Genomic DNA, 25,094 nt, shown 5'->3' on the forward strand with positions numbered 1-25,094 from the left:
TGATGCAAGGTTTACCAAGCATCTGATTAACACTGGCCTTTAGTAGATCAGTCTCGTTACACTTAATGCTCATGATTTCTGAGTCAGTGTGAAAGAGTCTTTTTATTTTTTATTTTTTTTCACTCTTTGTGTAATTTATATAGGCTGCACAGAAATATAAATTGGGGATTAAAATCTGGGGGTTTTGAGAGAAGAGTAAGTCATTAATAGGAAGCGTGGTATAGGTTCTCAGGCATCCTCTTGGCGGTAAACGGGCAGAAACTTGATGGCCCCAGCCTTCTCCCCGTTTTGTCAGTTTCAATACACACCCTGCCTTTGGCTTCTTCTCATGTCCTTTAAATAACTGGTTGAGGTCCCAGACCATCCGGCCCAACACCCCAGCCAGATCATAGATTTGAAAGAGTCTTTTTAAAGTTATTGAATAACTAATTCTCGTGTTCAGATGGCTAACATGGCTAGATGACTAACAAAAGGATTTTTATAGATTACCATGGCTCATATAGGTGATACATTTCTGTGTTTATTACTGGTTAAATATATTTTTCTATATTAAAATTTAATTTAATAATGATATATATTTGTCCTGTAGAGCAAAACCTTATAGGAAAGAAAGGGGGGCATTGTATTCATATGCTACAGTTGGAAGTACTTTACTGGCTGGGGAGGGGGCTCAGTGATGAAAAGTGCTCTTACATTTCAGTTCCCAGCACTCTCATGGCGGCTCACAACCATCTGTAACTCCAGGGTCCATGGTCCTGACTCCATACATCCATACATATACACAGAAGACCCACAGACAGAAAATACATTTTTAAAAAGAAAAGTTTTCCCTTGTCTTTCCTTTTTTTTTTTAACCACAGCTTTGTGGAGTGAGATTATTTCTTGTCCACATTTGTTGTAACTTGTGGAAACTGAACCTTGCTTATGTATGTATGTATGTATGTATGTATGTATGTATGTATGAATGGACTGATTGATTGCTTGGTCTTCATTTATGGTGATGCACTTTTACTTCATAGCTAGTCCTCTTGGAATTAGTTTAGATGTTAGTATATTGTGACTAAGTCATACGGCTCCTTTTCAGTTGTGGAGGAGTTTCAGTGCAGCTCTAATTACTAACTCCTTTGGTTTTTCTTTTGCATCAGCCTGAACACACCACCTGGCACAAAAGTGAAGCTCTCTGGCACTGTGGACATAAAGAACGGATTCCTGCTCTTAAGTGACTCTAACACCACAGTTCTTGGTGGTGAAGTGGAACACCTAATTGACAAGTGGGCTTTACAGAGAGTAAGTGTGCAATACAAACTATTAGAACATAGGCGCTCTTCCCACAGCAAGTGGCAGCAGTGGTCTTTTGTGTCAGAGTTACTAAGATAGCACATGATCCTCAGTAGAGAAACTATCTGCTGTGCTCTGACACCATTCTTCCTCAAAAGGAAGTGACAGTTTTCAGTACTTATTACATTTTACTCATGTTTTAAATGTTAATATTACAGTATCTTGACAGGTTTGAAATTTGTTAGTTAAGAAAAGGACATATTAGATATCCTTTATATTAGAAATGTCAGATCAGTGCTTATATAATTTTCCAACATCCCAGCAAGAATCTTTCCACTTAAAACCATTAAGTCAGGTAGGAACTTACTCAGCTTCCAACAAAGACACACAGACAAGCGTGCATACACTCTTGTCCGCCATTCTACTTTCTGTCTCTATGGTCTTGACTATTGGAGTATCTCTTAGACATGTTATGATAATAGTATTTGTTCTTTTGTGTCCAGCTTATTCTGAGTAAGATAATATCTATATTGTAGGATGTCAGAGTTTCCCTCCTTTTATTGGCTCAATAGTATTCCATTGTTTATGAACACTACATTTTGTTTATTCATCTGTCAGTGGGCATTAGTGTTGCTCCTATCTTTTGGTCACTATGGCTAAAGCTGCTGTGAATGTGGGTGCACAAATAGTAGCTCCTTTTAGTTATTTTGCATGCATACTTGTAGAATTGCTGGATTTTATGGTAGTTTTGTTTTATTCGTTTAATAAGGTTCTGACTTCTACAGTGGTCATCTTCTCATAGTACCTATTTTCTCTCTCTCTCTCTCTCTCTCTCTCTCTCTCTCTCTCTCTCTCTCTCTCTCTGTGTGTGTGTGTGTGTGTGTATGTGAAATAGAACTACTCCTCGTTTCCATGTGCATTATCCATGGCACAGTGATGCGAGTGTCTTGTTGTGAGGTTGTTATTCTCTACTGAATCCTCCATGCTATGCTATGCTTTCTGCATTGTACACCCAGGTTGGATTTACTTCTTCCCTTAGGAATAGCGATCCTATGCTATGTCGGGCTGGGTTGTGTTTATATACTGGCCAGGTCACTCATTGTGTGTAAAGGGAGCTTAGGTCTGGCTTTTGTACCTTCAGCAGTGCAAGAAATAGGAGTCTGAGTTGTTTTTAAATTTTCATGTTAACAAGAAATGTTAATTTATGTTAGCCTTTAAAGGATGTTTAAGTGCAAACTGAATTGATTTATAGCTGTTTACATAATCCTTTCCTTGTAACTGAATCGAAACTGAGCTCAGGGCCCTGGACAATCACGTGTGTGTGCCTGGCTTCTTCTGTTTTAAAGGAAAGAGGTTGATAACGTGCATGTAGATTGTGAAGATATGCGGCATCCCTGTCCCAGTTCATTCCCCTTTGCTCATCAGGCTGACGTTAAGTTGCCATTGGGCTTATTATTCACTCTGTAGTTTACATGAAATGTATGCACGTTTACAGAATGCAGGAGCTCTGGAATATGTTAAACAGTACAGTACGTGGTGAATTTTTAAGAATACTTTGTGACTCTTTTACATTGTATTTTCATCATAACATCTGTAATATTAATTAGCACAAGGTTCAAGTTCGGAAGGTATATTTAATAATTGACAGATGCATGTTAACACCGCCAGTGGGAAGGGTAAGAGGGAATGCTGTTGAGCTGCCTTTGGCCCTATGGAGGGCATCAGAATGGGAGGAAGTGCTTTGTTGTTTTTCTGATTCTCATTAGCCAAGCTTAAAAAAACCCGGAACTCATAGAGTTTGGAAGCTTTCCTCTGTTAAATACTCATCAGAGGCTCAGCAGGGAAAGGTGTTTGCTCAGACCTCATGGTTTGAATTTGATTCCTGGGATCCACAAGGGCGTGGGGAGAATTGACTCACACAAGTTGTCCTCTTCCCTTTACACACTTGTGCTTGTTGTGTGATAGTGTGTTCGTGTACATACACATATGCATGCAAAGTACAGCAAAACTTTTAAAAACTCAGTTGCTTGAATAGTTCTTCATAGTATGAATGAGTATAAGATAATTTGAAAAATGTTATTGTGTGACTTTACATATTATGAACCATAGGATCCTAGTATTTAAAGTACTAGAAATCACCCTTATCAGTAATAGCTTTTTTTCTAGTAGTATTAACTCTAAAAATGTTATTTTTGTAGAGAAATTTCAGATATTATTCATCTATTGGTTATGTGCTTCAAAGTAAAATTGTTCTTGTCAGAGCATATTTTTTATGAATTGATGTTATTTGAGGAGGTCTGCTTTCTCCAAAGAACACCAGCTTGACAAATATTTCTAAAAATTAAACTTGAATGTATTTTGGTCAGGAGAGATGAGGAAAGAACTTTCCCAGCTTACAGAAATAAAGAATAAAGTATTTCTTGTCTTGTAGTTAGAAATGCTTTAAAGGAGGCTGTTGTGTCTCAAGATTCTACTGTAAGCTCTGCACTTCTGGTATGCGGGGCTAGTGTGTTTATATATGTGCTTTATGCTTTATGACTGATTTTGTTTTTAAACAGAGCTTATTAAAGCATAACAGAAGCAATATTGGAGCTGAAGGTGGCCCACCTCCTTTTCTACCTTTTGGGCAGGTAAGGACTTTGCTCCTGGCAGGTGGATTCAGTCAAGAGAGAATGTTCTTCATTGTGCTTAAGCTGGGTATGGCTATGTGACAAACTAGCTCCTCAGATGCCGTAGAATTATATTGAAACATGAAGGTCAAGGAATTTAATAATATTGCCCTAATCCCAGAGATTGAAGCAATTAAGAATTATGTATGTAGAACAAATTACAGCTAAGATAAGTTAATGGAAAACAGTATTTAAATGACAATTTTAAAAGTAAAGAGATGAAAAAATATATGCCAGAACTTTCCCCCAAATTTTGTTCTTCAGCTTAGCCTCCATTCAATTGTTCATCTTAGACACCTAATTTTGTTTTATATTGATGTTTTCAACTACAGCAGCTTGGATTATTCTTCTATAAAAAAAATAAGTAATTAGATGTGTAGTCCTTAATTTTTAACCCTTAGTCTTAATTTTCTATTACTGTAACAAAACACTGTGACCAAGGCAACATTTAAAAGGAATTATTTAATAGAGGCTTAAAGTTTCAGAGAGTGCAAGACTATCATGTCAGGAAATAGTGGCAGGCAGACAAGCGTGATGCTGGCCAGTAGCTGAGTGATTACATGTTTATCTGGTGGGGGATGGGGGAAGAGAGAGAGAGAGAGAGAGAGAGAGAGAGAGAGAGAGAGAGAGAGAGAGAGAGAGAGAGAGAGAGAGAGAGAGAGAGACAAGCGTGATTCTGGCCAGTAGCTGAGTGATTACATGTTTATCTGGTAGGGGGATGGGGGAAGAGAGAGAGAGAGAGAGAGAGAGAGAGAAGCGTGATTCTGGCCAGTAGCTGAGTGATTACATGTTTATCTGGTAGGGGATGAGAGAGAGAGAGAGAGAGAGAGAGAGAGAGAGAGAGAGAGAGAGAGAGAGAGAGAGAGAGAGAGAGAGAGAGATGCGTGATGCTGGCCAGTAGCTGAGTGATTACATGTTTATCTGGTAGGGGATGGGGGAAGAGAGAGAGAGAGAGGGAGAGGGAGAGGGAGAGGGAGAGGGAGAGGGAGAGGTGTGATTCTGGGCAGTAACTGAGTGATTACATGTTTATCTGGTGGGGGGTGGGGGGGAGAGAGAGAAAGAGAAAGAGAAAGAGAAAGAGAAAGAGAAAGAAAGAAAAGACGGAGGGAGGGAGGGAGGGAGGGAGGGAGGGAGGGAGGGAGAAAGCTAACTGGGAATAGCCTGGGCTTTAGAAACCTGATGCTCAGTGACACAGGCCCTCCACCAGGCTCACACCTCCTAATCTTTCCCAAACAGTTCTACCAGCTGGGGTCTGGGCATTCAGACATGGTGGCATGGGAGCAGTTCTCATTTCCACCACCACGTATCCTACTGTAAAGGAGATTGGAGGAAGGTCTGAGCTGCCTCTGTCTTGTTTTCCTTTCTGTACTTAACTTGGACTTGTCTCCTCCACAGTGTCCTGCCCTTCTCTTGCTTCACCCTAGATGAGGCTGAGAGCACTCCCTGTGGCCTTGGCTTTGCCTTGTTGGCCACCACTACAGTTTTAAACTGTTTTACTCTGTACTTTTCTTACAGAATGCTGGCTAAAGTGAAGGCAAATTGGGACATAAAAATTTGAAATTGAAACACAACATTTTATTGTGTATGTTATTTGAATTTTGTTTGAAACTTTGGTACTAAAAAGACACCTAGTTGATATGAAGATATGGGATATGACCAGTTGATTGGCATCTTTAAAATAATTGTTATGAACTATACTTAGAATTAAATTAGAGTCATTTCTGCATCATGGGCATGTCCCCTCTCCCCTTTTAAAGATAAAGGTTGATAGAAAGTCCAGTGTTAGGGCTGGTGAGATGGCTCAGTGGGTTAGAGCACCCGACTGCTCTTCCGAAGGTCCAGAGTTCAAATCCCAGCAACCACATGGTTGCTCACAACCATCCGTAACAAGATCTGACTCCCTCTTCTGGAGTGTCTGAAGACAGCTACAATGTACTTACATATAATAAATAAATAAATCTAAAAAAAAAAAAAAAGAGAGAGAGACTGGACAGGCAGTATCAGTTTCTTGTTCTTACCAGAGATCCAAAGACATCTCTTTAGCATTGGAAATGTAAATGAGCTAAATACCTAATAAAAAAATGGAAGAAAAAAAAAAAAAAAGAAAGTCCAGTGTTGTGGCCCATGCTAGTAACATTCTGTTTGTAATAAAAGATCCCAGAGTGAAAATATTATAGTAATTTAAACTTGAAAATCATAACTAATATACTTGTACAATTTTACTTTTTCCTGAGACATTTGTAAACTCTTTTCTTAAATTGCTTAAGATATAAAAGTGACTTTTTTCTAGAGACAGTTAATGATTTCGTTACTGTACAGCATTGAAATGTGTATTATTATAAATGGAGGACTGTATAACAGAAGATTTGGTTTCAGTGATGGTATTTACTGTTCTTCACTGTGACGTGCTTGCGCGGCATATTGCAGTAGTTGGTAGGCTACAATCATCGTGCTAGCCCTCTCTGCGTTGCTGTAAATGGCATGTTTATCTTGGAGGAAAAATACTGTATTTGTGTAACACACTTGAGAATATCTTCTCTTCTCCCTTTCATATAGGCAATAAGCTGAGGAAAACCTGTCACTTTAGAGGATTGAACTCGCGTGGAGCTGAGAATTCAGGGGTTGTTTGCAAATAGAGACACCTGTTTTAAATTATGATATTAAAAGCATAAACCTTAAATAAAACAACAAGGAAACTTTGTATCTTAATTGGGCATGTTTTCAGTCTTTGACTTACAAGTTCCAACACATTTTGTTACATGTTATTAAGTGTTTTGCCTGACTCAAGATACTGTGGTGTGATGTGAAAATTGAACTCTAATTACAAATCAAATTTACCTGGTCTTAATTAATGTAGATAGCTTGAAATCTACAACAGTTTTTAAGTTATTACCCTAGAATGAAACTTGGGTCTTGCAGTCCAGTTTGTTTTGTAAATGTGTGGCCTCATTTAGGTGATGTATGCATGTATGTGTGTATGTATGTATGTATGTACATACACAGATACAATCTTTAACTTAGATTTATTTAAAGTAACATTGTAATCAGCTTCATAGTTTTTGTGTGTGTGTGGTTTTTTATCTGTTTTAAGTCTGTTGGATAGAGTGGTAGTTTTGCCTTTACCAATGATAAGAAATATGAATATTTCTTTCGAGGAAATAGTTCTTATGAAGAATTGTATTTCTTGGAATTTCTCTTGGAATTACTGAGCGAGATGAATTTATTTTTTTCAGAAGTGTGCATCTAACGTCCAAGTGGATAGCAGAGAGCTTGATCGAAGAAAGACATTACAAGTTTCCCTGCCTGCCAAGCCTGCAAATGATAATGATGAATTTGAAAAGCAAAGAACTGCTGCCATTGCAGAGGTTGCAAAGAGCAAAGAGGTAAGACGAGGGTTTTCGTAAACTTCTGTTGTGTTCTCTGTAATTCCCTTGGTCATCACTGCTGCTCACATAACTAATCCCCAGAGTGCTCATACTCCTCTCTACAGATTGGACAAGCAGAGGAGGCCAATTCCTCCGGGCATCCCAAGGCACCTTGGCAATCTTATAAATATTTCTGTTGGCATGTAAGCCACCCAGTACCCCTCCTTTCATTTCTTTCTCAGTGAAATAACTAAACACATTTTCCTTTTGCATCATAGCAGAGGGTTTCCTGTTATTAGTTGAGCTCGTTTCTACTTTCTCAAGATAATCTCCCTCTGTAATGCTTGCTTCTGAAAAGGGAGATTTTGGGGAATGAGTTCTGAGCTGGGATCAATTAGTGCATCAGAATTATGTCTTGCTAGCTTATTTTTTATGTTAACTAGATTACAGCAAACATGTTACTCATAGGATTATATGTGGCTGTATGATGACACATGTATGTGCACACACATGCGCTCCATCTTAGACCATAGTTGGCCAAGCTGGTTTTAATATCTTGCTTACTGTTTTTTTCTTTGCTGGTTGATATTTTTTTTTTTTTAGTTTGATATGAATTTTTTTGTGAGTTTCTTGGGTAAAATTTTTATTCATTAAAATTGAAATTGTTTCCTGTGCTCAGAATACAATGAAGGTTTGTGAGTGATCACTCTTCTACTTAACTTGAAAGCTTCCCTAGGAAACTTGACATTTGCTTGTTCCTCCTCTTGTCTTCCTACGTCCAGTTCAGAGTAGGACCAAAACCAAACCCTCTGGACCAGGGGGCCCAGAGCATGTCGTGCTGACAGTGCTAAGCTGATGTACCTTTGTGCCCTGTGGGCCTCAGCTGTCAAGTTAGCTGCTGTGGGGGTTGTAATCGGTCGTATCAAACCTCCACAGCCTCCCTACACCCTGCACGGATTAGGACACCCCATTGTGACAGTTATCACAGGTATTTGTATTCTTCAGTATGCTTTTCATTCTAAGGCACTTAAGACCATCAAATTAAGTATATTTTTATGTAGTTTATATGAAATATATTCATTTCCCCCAAAATATTATCTGATGTTTTAGATTCTAAAATTTAGAAGAGGATGTGTAGTATAACCTGTTCCAAGGATTCATGTGCATCTTAAGCTGTCTTCCTAAGGTTTGGTTTGCTGTGTTACAAATGTCTATATAATGTACGTCACTGCTATAATTAATCATGTTTTCTTCACAAGTATAAAGAATCATACCTTTTTTTAGGACAGAAACAGTTTTCAGAATTCTTTAATTTGTGTATGAAATTGTTGAAGTTCTAAGTTAACTAACTCAGGACTTATCCAGTGTTACCCAGTAGCAATTTTAAGGAGTAAATTGACATGTACATTATGGACCATCTACATTGTAAATAACAAAATGTACAGATAAATTTCACACAGAAATTTTATACATATACATATACATATACTGTGTGTATATATGTATGTATATGTATATATATATATGTATATATATATGTGTGTGTGTATACACACACACATACACACTGTATGCCTCAGGATAATGAAACTTGATCAGTGCTTTGAGGGAGGTGAGAAAAGTAACTAAGGAAGAACGATTTATAGAAAAAAGGAAGCTGCAGAAAAGGCTGTAACCAGGAAGGTGCTCTGTGCGAGAGGCAGGAGCAGGGTAATGGAGGCCTGCTGCAGCACCCACAAGCTGTTGCAAAGACACTGACTTGTCCTTAGAAATCTCAAGCTTTTGAGTCTTTTGCTCACAGCAATAACATCGGCCAATCTATATCTAAAAGGGCTACTTCTGACTGCTTCATTGAGATGGGTTATAAAGAAGGAAGATTGGAGTTGTAGACAAGATGGGAGATTACCAAATTGATTCTGGCAAAGAAGTGACAGTATCTTTCTTCACTCTCCATAGGCTGAGCAAACTTGGTGGCTTCAGAAATTTTGAAATTAGGGGTGCTTCAGAGAGAGAGAGAGAGAGAGAGAGGGAATTACAGAATCAGAGAAGTAAAGAATGACTAAAGATTTCACACTGAGATATTGTCAGGATATCTTAAAATCCAGAGGATTAGAGTGGGGCATGTGCAAGTGAAGGCACTCTGGTACTACATTATGAACACATGAATATTGAGATGCATACTAGATACATTGTTGTAATGCTTAATAAAGAGTGAGCTAGAGGAGTGTAATTTGAGAAGAGCTTTAGCATAGATAGCCTACATTTGAGAGTTCTGTGTAGTTGGATGCTTTGATGCTTGGCTCATGGAATGGTACTATTAGGAGGTGTGGCCTTGATCGAGTGAGTGTAGCCTTATTGTAGTAGGTGTGTCACTGTGGGTGTGGGCTTTAAGACCCTTGTTCTAGCTATCTGGAAGCCAGTTTTTCCCTAGTGGCCTTCAGATCAAGATGTAGGAATCTCAGCTTTTCCCACACCATGCCTGCCTGAACACCATGCCATGTGTCCACCATGATGATAATGGATTGAACCTCTGAACCTGTAAGCCAGCCCCAACTAAATGTTGTCCTTTATAAGAGTTGCCTTAGTCATTTGTCTGTTCGCAGTAGTAAAACCCTAAGACTGATAGTATTGGGCTAAATCAGATCACCAAAGGAATGAGTGTTTGTAGAAAAGAAAAAAGGTAACACACACGATAAGGTTTTACTTTTGGAGGATAGAGGAATAGAAGTCAATTCCTCCAGATTGATCACTAGTATAGAGAGAAATAAGACAATTTGGGTGTATGTCATGGGTAAGGGAGTGAGGAGTGCTTACCAAGGGTAGTTACTTGAAAAGTGTTGATGGTTATTGATTGATTGATCTGGGACATTGAGGTTATTGACTCCCTCTACACTCACACTTGTGTGGTAAATATTTGGAGTTTGTAAAAGTAAGAGAGCAAGCGTAATCAACAGGGACAAGGCAAAGCAGTGAGTGGCTAGCTGGACCATGAGGTGTAAAAGTGTGATAGGCAGTTGTGATGGTCTTAGGGATGCCTAATCCACCCACCATGATGTGGCCACACTGCTCTGCATAGTTTATGGCTCGGGAGTTGAAGTTATTTTAAATCCTTGAAACAACTGAAAATGCCGCTCTCCCATTTTTAACCCACAAAATGCAAAGAAAATGTTAAGGAAATAAAATGGGTGTATTTCATTGTCACCAAAAGCAAAAGAACTCTGGAGTTGTGGAATATAAATCTTAATTCAAACAAGTCAGACTCTAGACACCAGGTAACTGTGTTCTACCAAAGTAGTAATTGCCATGTGCACTAGAGCCTTTGCCCTATGTGATCAGTGCTGAGGTAACACTGTTGGTGATGTGCACTGGAGCCTTTGCCCTGTGGGATCGGTGCTGAGGTAACACTGTTGGTGATGTCCTTTAATCCTCACAGGACTGGGTTGAGAAGCAATGAAAGGGGAAAGTGGTTTGCCTGAGGGAAGGAGCAGAGGTTGCCATGAACTAGCTTGTCTAGACAGTTCAAAGCTGAGTGTCCTGTGCTGCGGTGCCCACCTCATGAGCTTCACTCATGTCTATATAAACCGCGTTTTTAAAACAGTTAGACATGTGTGTAAGAAAGACTTTTATTTTTGCAGAAATTCTACAAACCCAAAATTGTATAGTAATGTCCAGATTCAGTTTTACCTTTAAGTTGTATCAGATTTAAATAACATATTCAGGTAATGAAAATGTTGTTCATTAATGTATGTCTAGTATTAATTTCTCATTTTTTACATTTTACTTTACATTTTTATCTAGTTCAACATAATTTCTCAATGTTGAATAAATTAAGATGCTTTTTATTATAATATATTAATATATAATGTATAATAAAATCATTTATAATGTGCTTTTCTTATTTAAAATATATTTTCAAAAATTATTGTTAATAAAAAAATCAAGTTTTAACTTGCTTTTAATTTTACCAAAGGTATCAGACAGAAAAATATTATGTAATAAGATTTCTCTTTTGATGAGTCAGCTGTGGGATGCCTTTCAGCCATGATCTTGTATCTTCCCAAGTCAGTGGTCTCCATGTTCTATTTTCTCATAATTATTTTGAAAAGAGATGATTAATGAGACTAAATCAAGTTTCAAGTTTATTCAAATACATCAGCAAAATAATGACATATATGATGAATGTAAACAAGGAATTAACAAATGAGTTATACTCTTTGTTCATGTTTTGTTTAATTTCTAAGATTATATCATGATCCACAACAGACATGATATGCTTTAATTGGCTATTGGGTCAGTTGAGTGCTTTGTTTAGACCTTGAGCTGTAGATGGTTCTAGGGCTTGGATCCAAGATGTATTCAAATATTTTACTGGAGTAATTTAGACAACTAATCTTTATGATGTCTTTATATCATCTCATTTTCATCTGCATTGATACACATATAGATTGGTTTTGGTGACTTAATTAAAATCTAGTAATTTTCTTTTTGCCCTGCCTGGACTTGTGGAAAGAAAATATTATGGGTTATAGATGTTTATGCTCTGTTATTGGTGTCAGTTATTTTATTTTTTACTTGTGAAAAATAATTAAGCTTTAAATGATGAACTTTTCCGGTTTTTAAAGTAATATCTTTGTTTGTATGGCTATTTAAAAATGCTATTTACTTATGTCTATTTTATTTTTTCCTTATCTAGACCAAGACATTTGGAGGAGGTGGAGGTGGTGCCAGAAGTAATCTCAATATTGGTGCTGCTGGTCACCGAAATAGGGAGGTTTTACAGAAGGAAAAGGCTTCCAAGTCAGAGAGCAAGAACGAAGGTGTCTATAGAGAATTGGTAAGTGTAACGGGGAACGGAGCAGCCACAAAAGAAACAGGATATGTTCTGAATAGCTGCTGCTTCTCTTGTTTTTTTTTTCTTTTTGTTTGTTTGTTTGTTTTTAAATTTCTTCTTTGTATTTTTGTTAGGTGCGATATAAATTACTTTTTTTTCCTGCTGTGGATGGGGAAGTGTAATTATTTGTTTTGTTTGTTTGTTTGTTTTTACTATAAAATGTATGAGGTCATGTTTTCTTTGCCATATTATTTTCTTAAGAGCTTATTCTAATATAGCATAAGCTTTTCTTTGTCTTGTTTTGGATTTTCAGTGACATTTACTATAACTCAGATTCTTCCTTGACTGTCAGTGTGGGAAAACAGGAAGTCAGAATGTTGTGTCAGTGTGACAGTTTCGCTATAGCTATGAATGAAACGTTGAGTAAAAGACAGTTAAAATGGATAGCTGGCTTTATGTAAGTCCTCAGCATAGCTGTTTCTTTATTCCTTTCAGGTTGATGAGAAAGCCCTGAAACACATAACAGAAATGGGCTTCAGTAAGGAGGCCTCAAGGCAAGCGCTGATGGATAATGCCAACAACTTAGAAGCAGCACTGAATGTCCTTCTGAACAGCAGTAAACAGAAGCCTGCTGTGGGCCCTCCTGCTAGAGGTATAGTTCATGTGCCAGCAAGATATGGGAAGGACCAAGGCCAAGGTTTATACTTTGAGGGCTATAGCGTTAGGTAACACTGGTTCTTAGAAGCTGGAGGCTTGGAGACATACAGGTCATGCAGGCTGCTTCTCATCTCTGTATGACTGTGTCTAGTAGTGACTTTTTAATCAGAGTTGTTAGAGGTAAGAGAGAGACCATGATGCACGCTAACTTGTTTTGATGGTTATGTCTAGATCTGTGCCATTTTTATTAAAGACTTACCACTCTCTGAACTTCCTAAAATTAACCAAACAGTATCTTTTACTTGGATAAACTGGTATTGTTTGAGAAATAGATTGAGAAATATCCCTGTACATAGTATAAATAACCATACATATGTATTTTAGTATGTAGACTGATATTCTAAAATTTCTGTGACTGTGTAAGATGCCTTTAAGTTACAGCAGTGTTGACAGTGTTTTACTGTGCACAGATATAATTATGCTAAGCTTGATAAGTCAATCTTAGTTTTTTGTAGAAAGAAAATTCATTTTAAGGTAAAATCTTTTTAAATTAAAAAAAGTGATATGTGTTTATTTCAAGTCTAAGTTCTATGTTCATTTGACATATATTCGATAGATCATATAAAGTAGTAAGATACTTCTTAACAGCTTTATTTAAAGCATTTTTATTGTTAAAGAGATTCACCGAAGCCGGTGAGAAGAAATATCTGTACGTTAGCTACAAGGTTGCTGATTGTGTTTTAGTGATCTCTTTTGCTTTTTACACGCTATGTACGTATGTATATATGTGTGTGCTTTTCAACCTAAGGAAGAGGGAAAGGCAGGGGTCGAGGACGATCAGAAGATGAGGAAGACCTGGGAACCGCAAGACCGTCAGCACCAAGCACGTTATTTGATTTCTTGGAGTCTAAAATGGGAACTCTGAATGTGGAAGGTAGGCTAACCTGAAAACAACATTAAAAAAATATATCAGTTTCTTTTTAAAACAACCACCTCATTCACAGTAGTACAAAATTATTTCTATTCTGGATGGTTGTTTAGACCTTTTATAGTGAATTTCATGTCGCCAAAACATAGGAGAAAGTTTTGATGTTGCATTCTGAGAACAAAGGCCAGCTTACTTAGCTTTTAATTGTATGTGGAGTAATATTACCAAAGTACTCCACCCAACCCTTAACACATGGAAAGTTAGATGTACAAACAGATAGTTGAGTTGGAAAATTTACTGTAGCATGACTTCATATTGCTTACATCATTTCTGAGATTGGTCTGTCTGTTTTCCTCACATGTACCTAAGTGTATGAATCTGTTACTGGGAAATATCCTTTCCCAACTGTTTCCCATGATGTACAGTAATGCGTAACATAAATACTGAAAGGGCCAATAAGTGTGTTAAAGATGTATTTTTTTACAAGTTTAGAATATGAGAAATATTTTCAAATATTGTCTTTAAAATTTTAATGATTAAAATCATGTTATCTTTTAGATTTGCTTTTTAATTCAGCCAAATAAATTTAGAAGTAAAATACTTTTATTTTTAAATTTATTTTTGTGGATATTTTCTTTATTTACATTTCAAATGTTATTTCCTTTCCTGTTTCCACCCAATCCTGGAAATCCCCTATCCCATCTCCGCTACCCCTGCTTCTATGAGGGTGTTTCTCCACCCACCCACTCCTGCCTCCCCGCCCTAGCATTCCCCTACAGTGGGGCATCAAGCCTTCACAGGACCAAGGGCCTCTTTTCCCATTGATGCCCAATGAAGCCATCTTCTGCTACATATCCAGCTGGAGCCATGGGTCCCTCCAAGTATACTCTTTGGTTGCAAACGCTTTTGATACAAAATTGGTCTATATTTCATGAAAACTGGAGTTTATCATTGGATTTTACATTATATATATAAATTTTATATATACAAACTATATATGCAAATATATACTTACTTTTACATATATAGTTTAGATGTATAGATTTTATATATATTATAATATATAAATTATAGAAAAGGCATTTTGAAAATATTTGAAAAAAATGAGTGTTTGAAATAGTTTGTAGAGGATAACTCAGGAGAGCAGTGTTTACTGATAGAAGACTGGCACCTTTGTTTCTATTACTGTGCATCAAATGGCTGGACAGTCTGCAGCCAAGGGTTCCATTGAGTTTGTGAGCTGAGCTGGTGTCGGTGTTCCTCTCACAGGCTCCTGGGCTGTAGGCTGTGAAGTCAGCTCCTCACATGTGCCGGACTGATGTGCTGTGTGGTGGTTGGTTTAGTTTTGCTTCTTATTGCCGGGGCTGCTATCAGCTCCTGCAAACAGTCTTCATGTTGCCACGTGGACAGTGTAAAGATGCTTCCACAGGGTCAGCAGGGGAGTCTGCTGCATCTTCCCGTCTCACTGTTTCCTGACTGACTTCTCAGGATCCTAAGCCTTGCAGCCCCAAGGGCCTAGTCACACCTCTTGATCCGTTCCTCTCTAACTCCTGCATTTGCATCCTAAGGTGTCGCCTAAATCATGACTGTGATTTCATTTCTTTTTAGTGGGATTGAGGGTAGAATTCATCTGTGACTTGGCATATGAAAGTGAAATATTATTGTAGTTTATAACTATGCCAGATCATATCTAATTATCATATTATGATATTTTGTGCTAAGCCTTCTTATTTCATGCATTTTAAAGTTTATATTAAATAAATGATAACATTCACTAAGTAAATAGTTAAATCCTCTTAATATGCATTTCTAAGCTCCAAAGTTGAATTATTGTTTTGTCTCATAAATGGCAGTACGTTTTCAGACATATTTGGAATTTGTAATGATGTTTAGACCTTTATTTGGAAACTTTATTGTCAGAATGAGGCCAACTAGCTGTGTGAATGGGTTAGGCAGTGCTTTAGTCAGGCTGCCATGGAGTCGCTGCTGATTGCCTGTGTCGTGGTTAGTACTGTCTGATCAGACATTGCTTCCATCAACTGCAGCCTGCTGTCCTAGGCTCTAACGATATGGACGCCACAGAGGAGAGATCTGTGTTCCCACACATAAGTATAGAAAGCTGTACAAGAAATGAATATACTCATAGACAGACGTCATTGGGCTTATAGATTTTCTCTGTTCTCTTGGCCGTGAGTTCATGGATACAGTGAAGACCATAGGATTGACGAGAAAGCTTGATTTGTGGTTGTTTTCAAGTGTATTTTTTAAACATAATGTTTTGTTATTCTTTTGTTAGTATACTTTACTAAGTGACAACATTTTTAACTGAAATGGAGTTTATAGGAAAGAGCAGTTGAGACTAGTATCTGATTTTACAATTTCATTGTTTCCTTTTAATTGGAGTTAAGGCTTAGATTATATTACTTGGATTATATTCTAATATGATATCTTCACTGATGACAGATGTTAAACATTTTTCTATGGAACATCTAGGAAGCTTTTCAGGATAATCTTCACAATGTATAATGGATAGATAAGCTTCTGAAGATTGTTATGATTCCATGATTTGGTTTAGGTTTATATCAGCATTGGTATTTGGGTCTTTATAGAGGTGTATAGATTTAGAGCTTCAAGAAATGTTTGTAACTAGGAGGCATAGCTCAGTGATCAGCACTTGCTCAGTAAGCCTGAGGCCCTGAGTTCAATTTTCAGTAATATACAAACTTGCACATATCACACACACACACACACACACACACACACACACACACACACACACACACACACATGCATGTGCACATACATGTACATATAACATACTCCACCAACATGTACACATGCACTTATGTGCATGTCACACATATATGTACATGCATGCATACACACACAAAAAATTCTCATATTATCCTTGAATACCAGAGTTTTCCTTAGCATCTGTGTTTTGATTTTGTTCACGTCAAGCTGTCTCAGGATCTTGTTTAGTTTTAGGATTCCCAAAAGTCAACTGGCTTAGCCAGTGTCTTCAGTTAGTTTCTAGAGCTGTGATAGACACCATGGACGCAAGCAGCTTGGGGAGAAAGGGTCTGTTCACAGTGCATCATGAAAGGAACTCCCCGTAGGAACCTGTAGACAGGAACTGAAGCAGAACCGTGGAGGAATGCTGTTCCCTGCCTTGCTCCCCATGGCTTGCTCAGCCTGCTGTCTTCTGTAGGATCCCCTGCACAGGGCTGGCAGCACCCACACTATTGGGCCCTCCCATAGCAATCACTGATCAAGAGATGCCTCACAGCCTTTCCCAGTGGCCAGTGTGGTTCCCAGCAAGAAGCTGGTTCTGGGTGACTTCCTGTGTCATTTTGGTTATGTACTTCTAAATTAAAGTTATCAAACTCAAAATGCTATAAAATATGAATCTTTTTGGGTTATGACATCATGCTGGAAAGTGGGAGATTTTATTTCTGACCTTATAAGACAGATAACAGTCAAACTGTAGGCATGCTAAGATCACAGGAATACTTACTTATACTTATAACCCATCCTTAATTCATACCATTATGCCAAAATATAGAATACAAATATTTCCAATGTTTTGTTTGACAAATATTGAAGGTGTATCAGATTCTGTAGTGTTTTAAATTTATTGAGGAGACATATTATCTTTTAAGGATAAGTTTTTTTTCTGTTAAATTTAATACAAATTAGTAATACCTTTATTTTCATATATGTAATTCCTCTAGAAGATCCAGGTATGCTACCACTTCTTCAGTTTTATTTTTAAATATTTCCACAGAAGTACCTGATCACTTCTTAGACCATGTCTTCTAGCATTGGCTTTGAAAGCCTTTCCTTCTCAGTGCAGCAGGCAGATGAACCCAGTGCTTCATGCACACGAGCCAAATATGTGAAAACTGAGTTACATCTCTAGTCCTTGAGGAACTGTGACCTGGAAGTGGCAGCCACATAAATACTTCTTCATTCCACATGTTGTTTAACGACTAATTTCTTGTGATTTCCAGCCTGCATATTGTAGAAATCTTAATTATTTTACATGTATTACCTAGGTAGATATTTTCTTAAAGTAATTATTTAGTTAGCCATAAGCTACAGACATCTAGCAGCCAAACTGCCAAAGGACTTAGGTGTTAAGAGAGTATAAAATACCCTGGAAAGAGATTATATGGGTCTGTGCGTTCCTTCCAGACTCCAGCTTCATTAGAACACTTAGCTGGGCTCTTAATTCACAATGCTCTAAGCATACATTCCTCTGAAGTTTTAAAATTTTCTGCATGGGAATTGCATGCCAACTAATTAGTATTAGTTACTTGTGGAAGATTACCTCTGTTGAAGAGACTGCTTTCTAAATTAATGTCATTTTATTGTGAGCGTAATATATACATAATTTTCTTAGATATTTTGTTTTACTAAACACAAACTTACTAAAACATAAGCTTTTCTTTCCCTTTTACTGTTGTAGGGTTTTCTCTATATAAAATGAGGGATGCTATGTACTGAGAACTGCTGTGCTCCAGGAGCCGTGCGAAAGGCTTGCCAACACTAAATGATGTTGTGATTTCTACGTGCTTGAGAAAAGAACTAAAGAACTCATAAGAACTAAGGAGCTAGGATTTGGGATATTTTTTATTTTCCAATTCATAACTTTTTTGACTTGGCATTTCTGAGCAGGTATTTATGTTGGAAAGAGCAGTCAGGAGCTCAGCTTTAAGACATAATAAGTCTGTCCAATCAAGGAGTGAGATCAATAAGCAGTCAGACCCAGGTGCGGAGCCAGCGGAGGCACTGGAGCAGCTCCTGTGAGTGGGAGCAGAGTGAGGAGGATGCTGAGGGAAAGGGGAGGGCACTGTTAGGTGGCTCACACCTGGCTCTCACACAAGGACCAGGCAGGCTGGGAAAGCTGGCCTTTGCATTTTGCTGCTGCTGTGTATACTTATGCCCACCACGTTTGATTTCAGGCTATCGGTGATTTAAAAACTAACTCATACATTTTCATGAAACTTTAAAACTCAGCTTTTGTAAGACGCTCAAGCTGAGTCCCGCACAACCCTGATTGCAGCCTCTCACAAAGGTCGTGAGGTGGCCGGTTTAGAACTCAAGCCAGGGTGTACACGGGAAGGAATCTGACTTAATCCTAAGGGTTGCTGAGATGACACTGTAAAAATGGTCTCTGAGCCGAGACCTGAGGAGATGGCAGAGGGAAAAGGCCTAGAACACATGCACACACTGCAGGGGTTGGGTGAGCATCCAGAACTGAAGCTGTTGGGAGCAAGGCCCTCATTTCCCCCAGAGTACACTCTTCTGTGGTGTAGGGGAGTGGCTGCTGGGAGTTGATGGAGAGGGGGCAGAGACTGTGCTAGGAGCATCACTTAAGTTCTCATTATTTCAGGATTTACTGTGAATTGTGACATATTTGTCCATATTCCTGTGATGTTTGGAGAGAAGGGAGAAGAGTCAACCAAGGTTCCCCAAAAGATGTGTTCTCATTTTATACAGATTTGTTCACATGGTACTTTTTGTTAAAAGTATCTCTGGCAAAAATACTTTGATGATAATTCAGAGTTTTATGAGAAACTTGTAAAGATAACTCACGTTTATCCATGATTTAGAGCTGGTAGCTTGACTGTGTCGGACCTGATGGGCTGGTTATATCCAGCTGTTTACTAATGTTTCCTTGGCCTTACTCAGCTGTTTCAACTTCCTAATCTATACTTCGGAGTGCTGTTATAACTATAGACGAAAGTGCCTTTATTTGTTTTTAAATATCGAGCACATTCTCTAGGTTGAACTATTTATGTACTTACACCTGCAAGGAGCACCAGTGTGGGGTGTATTTCAGGCCTGGCCCTGGCTGGAGAGGAGCCGGACTGTGGATGGATTGCTGTCGGTTACATTGTTTATCAGAATGCTCATGATTTATTAATTCATAACAATGATATGCTTTATAACTTCCTAACAATGGAGTTTTACTTCTTAAGCAAGTTTTGGGCATTAAAATTTTAATAAATTTGTTCATCTTAAGCTTGGTGTTTAGTTTAATATGTATTGTACCTTTGATAGAATTTAATGAGCCTAAGAAAGCAATGTATATTTTTGAATAATTAATGAAGGCCTTATCAGATTAAAAGAAATGGTAATTTATGTGTAATCACTTTTCTGGATTTGGTGTCTTTATTTAGCATAAATGAGTATCAGTTTGGAGATTTTGGAACACACAGTACTTTTCCCTTTGAAAGCAGTAAAGGTGATGTTTTTAGTTAGACATGAGATGGCTGTGTGTTTTTCTCCTTGGAGTATTCTCCCCTGCTTGTTCTACATTTCTTTTCTTTTCTTTTCTTTCTTTCTTTCTTTCTTTCTTTCTTTCTTTCTTTCTTTCTTTCTTTCTTTCTTTCTTTCTTTCTTTCTTTCTTTCTTTCTTTCTTTTTTTTTTTTTTTGGTTTTTTCGAGACAGGGTTTCTCTGTATAGCCCTGGCTGTCCTGGAACTCACTCTGTAGACCAGGCTGGCCTCGAACTCAGAAATCCACCTGCCTCTGCCTCCTGGGTGCTGGGATTAAAGGCGTGTGCCACCATGCTCGGCTCTTGTTCTACATTTCTTATTCTTTGGGGCTCAACTAAAATACAAAGCAGAAGTTCTGAGCAGAAGTCTTAGCATAATAATCTATCTCCCTTGAGACTTTGGTTAATTTAGGTTACTTTAGTTACTACATGAGTGTATTGTTGTTCGCCTCTTCCAATTATAAATAGCTACCACAGCATAGAGAGGGTTGTGGTGCTGTCCTGTGCCTGTGTGTAGTGACGAGCAGTGTTGACATCGTCTGCTTCAGTGTTCACTAACTCGCATGAGTATCTGAAAGAAATAAAGAGCTAAGCATCCCTGTGCTAGTTTTCCCATCAGAACTCTGCTCAGGGATAGGGCTACGGTTACCCCCAATGATAGTTGTAATTCCACGTGCTCTTATGCATTTTGAGGTTAAGTTTCCCTAATTCTGTGATAAGGGTTACTTCTTAGATGAAGAAACTGAGGTGCTTGTGAGTTTGGGGGACAAAGACTAGGAAGCGGGAGAAGCTCTTTATTTGGTTTGCAGCTCAGCTCTTTCTATGCACGGGAGAGAGCGGTGTTAGACACTTACTTTGTATGTGTGCTACACTAGTCTTTCCTATAATCATTTGTGCACATCTGAGTGTGCTCCAGTGTGCTCTAATGCACTCTTCACCCTCAGAAAGCAGAACGCAAGGTGGCACTTTCTCTTTTGCCCTTAGCTTAGCAGAGGTGAACGCATTAATCAGGTAATTGAAACTTGGGGTTTGTCTCACTTTGAAGTTTTCAGTAATTCTTTGAGCAAGTATTTACTGAATGTCTCCAGTTTGCTTGAATCTATGGTTGTGAAACACTGGAGGAAATAACTGAGTACGACCTGGACAGACACGGTATAATCTCTGTAAAAAAAATACACACACACACACACACACACACACACACACACAAACATACACACATACAACTTTATATATACAAGAGTATGTAATGTGTGTTCTAATATCTTCAAATTGATAGTCATTTATATTAAATAAAACCACTAAATATAAATATATATATTCCTAAATATAAAATCAATCTGCTCAGTCCATGTATGTATGTATGTATGTATGTATGTATGTATGTATGTATGTGTATATATATGTATGTTACAACAATTTAAGAGGCCATGAATTTGAGACTGGAGTGGGGGTACATGACTGTGGTTGGAAGGAGGAAAGGGAAAAGAGAAAAATTATGTAGTTATATTTTAATTTTGAAAAATAAAGAGTTGTATTCCAAAATTTGAGGGGTATTAAAAGCTTTTATAATTAAAAAACACACCAGAATAAAAGAATAAAAAAGCTTGTGGCACTGAACTGAACGAGCCAGCTGTGTTCACTGACTTGAAAGATGTTGGGAAATACTTCTAATCTCGAAGTAGGCTACAGCTCCTGAGGGTAGAGACTGTTGTTGTGTATGGAACATTTCAGTTTCTGCATTATATTAAAAAGTAATGTCTGAGACTTCAGCAGTTGCTGTGTGTGCAGGTAGCATTACTCTACATTTTCATATCTCTAGTGATAGGATAGTGAGGGTTTTCAGTCTCTAAAAATGTAAAGATACATGCATTTTTTTTCCATTTTTTATTAGGTATTTAGCTCATTTACATTTCCAATGCTATACCAAAAGTCCCCCATACCCACCCACCCCCACTCCCCTACCCACCCACTCCCCCTTTTTGGCCCTGGCGTTCCCCTGTACTGGGGCATATAAAGTTTGCGTGTCCAATGGGCCTCTCTTTCCAGTGATGGCCGACTAGGCCATCTTTTGATACATATGCAGCTAGAGTCAAGAGCTCCGGGGTACTGGTTAGTTCATAATGTTGTTCCACCTATAGGGTTGCAGATCCCTTTAGCTCCTTGGGTACTTTCTCTAGCTCCTCCATTGGGAGCCCTGTGATCCATCCATTAGCTGACTGTGAGCATCCACTTCTGTGTTTGCTAGGCCCCGGCATAGTCTCACAAGAGACAGCTACATCTGGGTCCTTTCGATAAAATCTTGCTAGTATATGCAATGCTGTCAGCGTTTGGATGCTGATTATGGGGTGGATCCCTGGATATGGCAGTCTCTACATGGTCCATCCTTTCATCTCAGCTCTAAACTTTGTCTTTGTAACTCCTTCCATGGGTGTTTTGTTCCCAATTCTAAGGAGGGGCATAGTGTCCACACTTCAGTCTTCATTCTTCTTGAGTTTCATGTGTTTAGCAAATTGTATCTTATATCTTGGGTATCCTAGGTTTGGGGCTAATATCCACTTATCAGTGAGTACATATTGTGTGAGTTCCTTTGTGAATGTGTTACCTCACTCAGGATGATGCCCTCCAGGTCCATCCATTTGGCTAGGAATTTCATAAATTCATTCTTTTTAATAGCTGAGTAGTACTCCATTGTGTAGATGTACCACATTTTCTGTATCCAGATACATGGATTTTTATATAAATTCTTTATATTTTAAGTGAAAACAGTATGAGAGTATAAATTTTATTTTCTAATGCATCTGAATACTCTCTTTTATAACGTTGTTATTAAAGTTTTTAATAAAGCATTCTTCCTGCCCTACTTACAAGAACAGAACAAGCAGAAAACTAAAGTTAATATTCTAAGTAACAGTGTTCATTTGTGGCAATAAGAATGAATATATCAGCAGTTCTCAACCTGTGGGTCATGAACCCTGAAAGAATATAGTAAAACATACCTGTGTATACTATGATTCATAATTGTAGCAAAATTACAGTTACGAACTAGCAATGAAAATATTTTATGTTTGGGGGTCATCACAACATGAGGAACTGTATTAAAGGGTCACAGCATTAGGAAAGTTGAGAACCACTGGTGTAGCCGGGCAGTGGTGGCGCACGCCTTTAGTTCCAGCACTTGGGAGGCAGAGACAGGCGGATTTCTGAGTTCGAGGCCAGCCTGGTCTATAGGGTGAGTTCCAGGACAGCCAGGGCTACAGAGAAAAACTCTGTCTCAAAAAAAACGAAGGGGGGAAAAGAAGAAGCAGCAGCAGTGGTGTAAATAGACACAGGCGTCTCATTGAAGTCTAGGGCTTTCCTGGATATTGATGCATAAACTTATTAACATAGTTATAGATAATGATCAAAATAATATTTACTGAGAGTTTATTCAAGACATACTACTCTGAATATTTTACAGATATTTGAAGTACATATTTATTTATTTGTGTATTTATTGATTTTTAAGATGAGACTACGAAAAGTTAAATATCTTGCCTAACATTATAGAAGCACTGGATGGCCGACCTATGATATACAACCTCCGTACTATGCTTCGTCTAGGTGCTGACTTTTAAAGCTTTTAAACGTTAGCCCAGTTTTTCCCAGTGGCTTCAGTTTTTCTGCTTGAATGTAAAATGCTGATGGTCTTAGGGCAGCGTTTAGCAGTCCTGACATCCAAATGTAGCTTTCAGGCATCCAAGAGGCTTTGGCACTTTCTGGACCTTGCTAGCGTGAACAGTAACTATCTCACTGGCTGCTTTCTGTTTAGCGTTTGTGGGCATGCACACTGGCATACTGAGAAGCCATGGGCTTTAGATCCAGTAAGGGTTTAGTGTAGCTATAAGGCTCCACACTCTCTGGGTGGGATTCAGTTGAAGCATATTACTTTGACTCTTCACTTATAAATAATACCGTGTGTTCAAGATATAGGTGTAAGTAGTGGGTACACAGATTCAGTTTTTAAAAAAATTCCTTTTAAAAACATTTCTATTTCTCATATAATATATCATGATTTTGGTTTTCACTCCATTATATATAAGGTGAGATAAAGCAAAGCTAACACATGAGAGTTGGACAAACAGACAGAAGGAAAGAGCACAGGAAAGAGACCCACTCCATGCACACACTGGACTCCCCTAAGAACACTGACCTGAAGGCCATAGTATATACAAAGGACCCAAAGAGCTAAAGGAGCACTCCTCCCCCCCCCCAAAAGAGACTAGAATAAAGTAAAAGGTAATTTTCTTTAGATGACAGAGATACCTGACATGTCACCATGAGACAGGGAACCACTGAGCTCAGTTTTTCAGTTGCCATCTACTGCTGGGCACGGAGCCTGCCCTTGAGAGTCAGTCTCCTGAGAGGAAACTACGTCCTCATGCGCAGGTGGTTGTCAGTTGGAGTTTTCTTCAGAATTAGGAATGGGCCAATGTGTCCACTTCTTACATTCTAGGACCCAAACTGATGACGAGCCCTTTAGTCCCCGTGCATGCTGCCTCAGTCTCAGTGAGTTCCTGTGGGCCTCGTTCAGGTTGAGGTAGAGGGTCGTTCTCTGGGGTTCTCTATTGCCTACGGCTCTTACACTCTTTCAGCATCCACACTGACAGGTTCCCTGGGACCTGAGGGGATTTGACAGAAACCTCTCATGTATGGCTAAGTGTTGGAAGGTAGTTTACTTTCTTCATAATGTCTGGATGTGGGTCTCTGTATTTCTTCCTGTCTGCTACAGGAGGAAGCTTCTCCGACGGCTGAGCGAGACACTCTTTGATGTGTATGGCAGAATGTCTTTAGAAGTCATGTAGTGCTTTGTTTTTAGACCTGTATATTTGGTTTTACACTAGTTCTCTAGCCTATCAAGTCTCAGGTTCTTGGACACCCAAGCAGTGTTGGGTATTATGGGTGTCATTTTGTAGCGTGCCCCTTAAGTCAAATTAGAAATTGGTTAGTTATTCTCACAAATGTGAGCTACCATTGCATTGGCAGATCTTGCAGACAGGACATGTTTTAGATCAGAGGATTTGTGGCTGGGTTGGTGTTT

The 25,094-nt window shown here is 38.4% G+C and overlaps 1 protein-coding gene across 9 annotated transcripts in view; it reads left to right on the forward strand.

Annotated features, from left to right (window-relative positions):
• The window catches only part of Tdrd3 (tudor domain containing 3), a 129,331-nt gene that overhangs the window by 57,376 nt on the left and 46,861 nt on the right, over nucleotides 1-25,094 (forward strand). For all 9 annotated transcript variants that reach the window (XR_383170.3, XM_011245039.2, XM_006518909.3 and 6 more), the window contains 6 exons: nucleotides 1,146-1,287; nucleotides 3,837-3,908; nucleotides 7,181-7,330; nucleotides 12,006-12,146; nucleotides 12,639-12,795; nucleotides 13,609-13,734. Coding sequence is in view for 8 of the 9 variants with exons in the window: in XM_011245039.2 (XP_011243341.1) it covers nucleotides 1,146-1,287; nucleotides 3,837-3,908; nucleotides 7,181-7,330; nucleotides 12,006-12,146; nucleotides 12,639-12,795; nucleotides 13,609-13,734 (788 nt within the window). In the remaining variant the exon portion in view is untranslated. The remainder of the gene's footprint in view (nucleotides 1-1,145; nucleotides 1,288-3,836; nucleotides 3,909-7,180; nucleotides 7,331-12,005; nucleotides 12,147-12,638; nucleotides 12,796-13,608; nucleotides 13,735-25,094) is intronic.

Source organism: Mus musculus, chromosome 14 (genome assembly GCF_000001635.26).
Source record: "Mus musculus strain C57BL/6J chromosome 14, GRCm38.p6 C57BL/6J".
In the NCBI taxonomy this organism is placed as follows: Eukaryota; Metazoa; Chordata; class Mammalia; order Rodentia; family Muridae; genus Mus; species Mus musculus.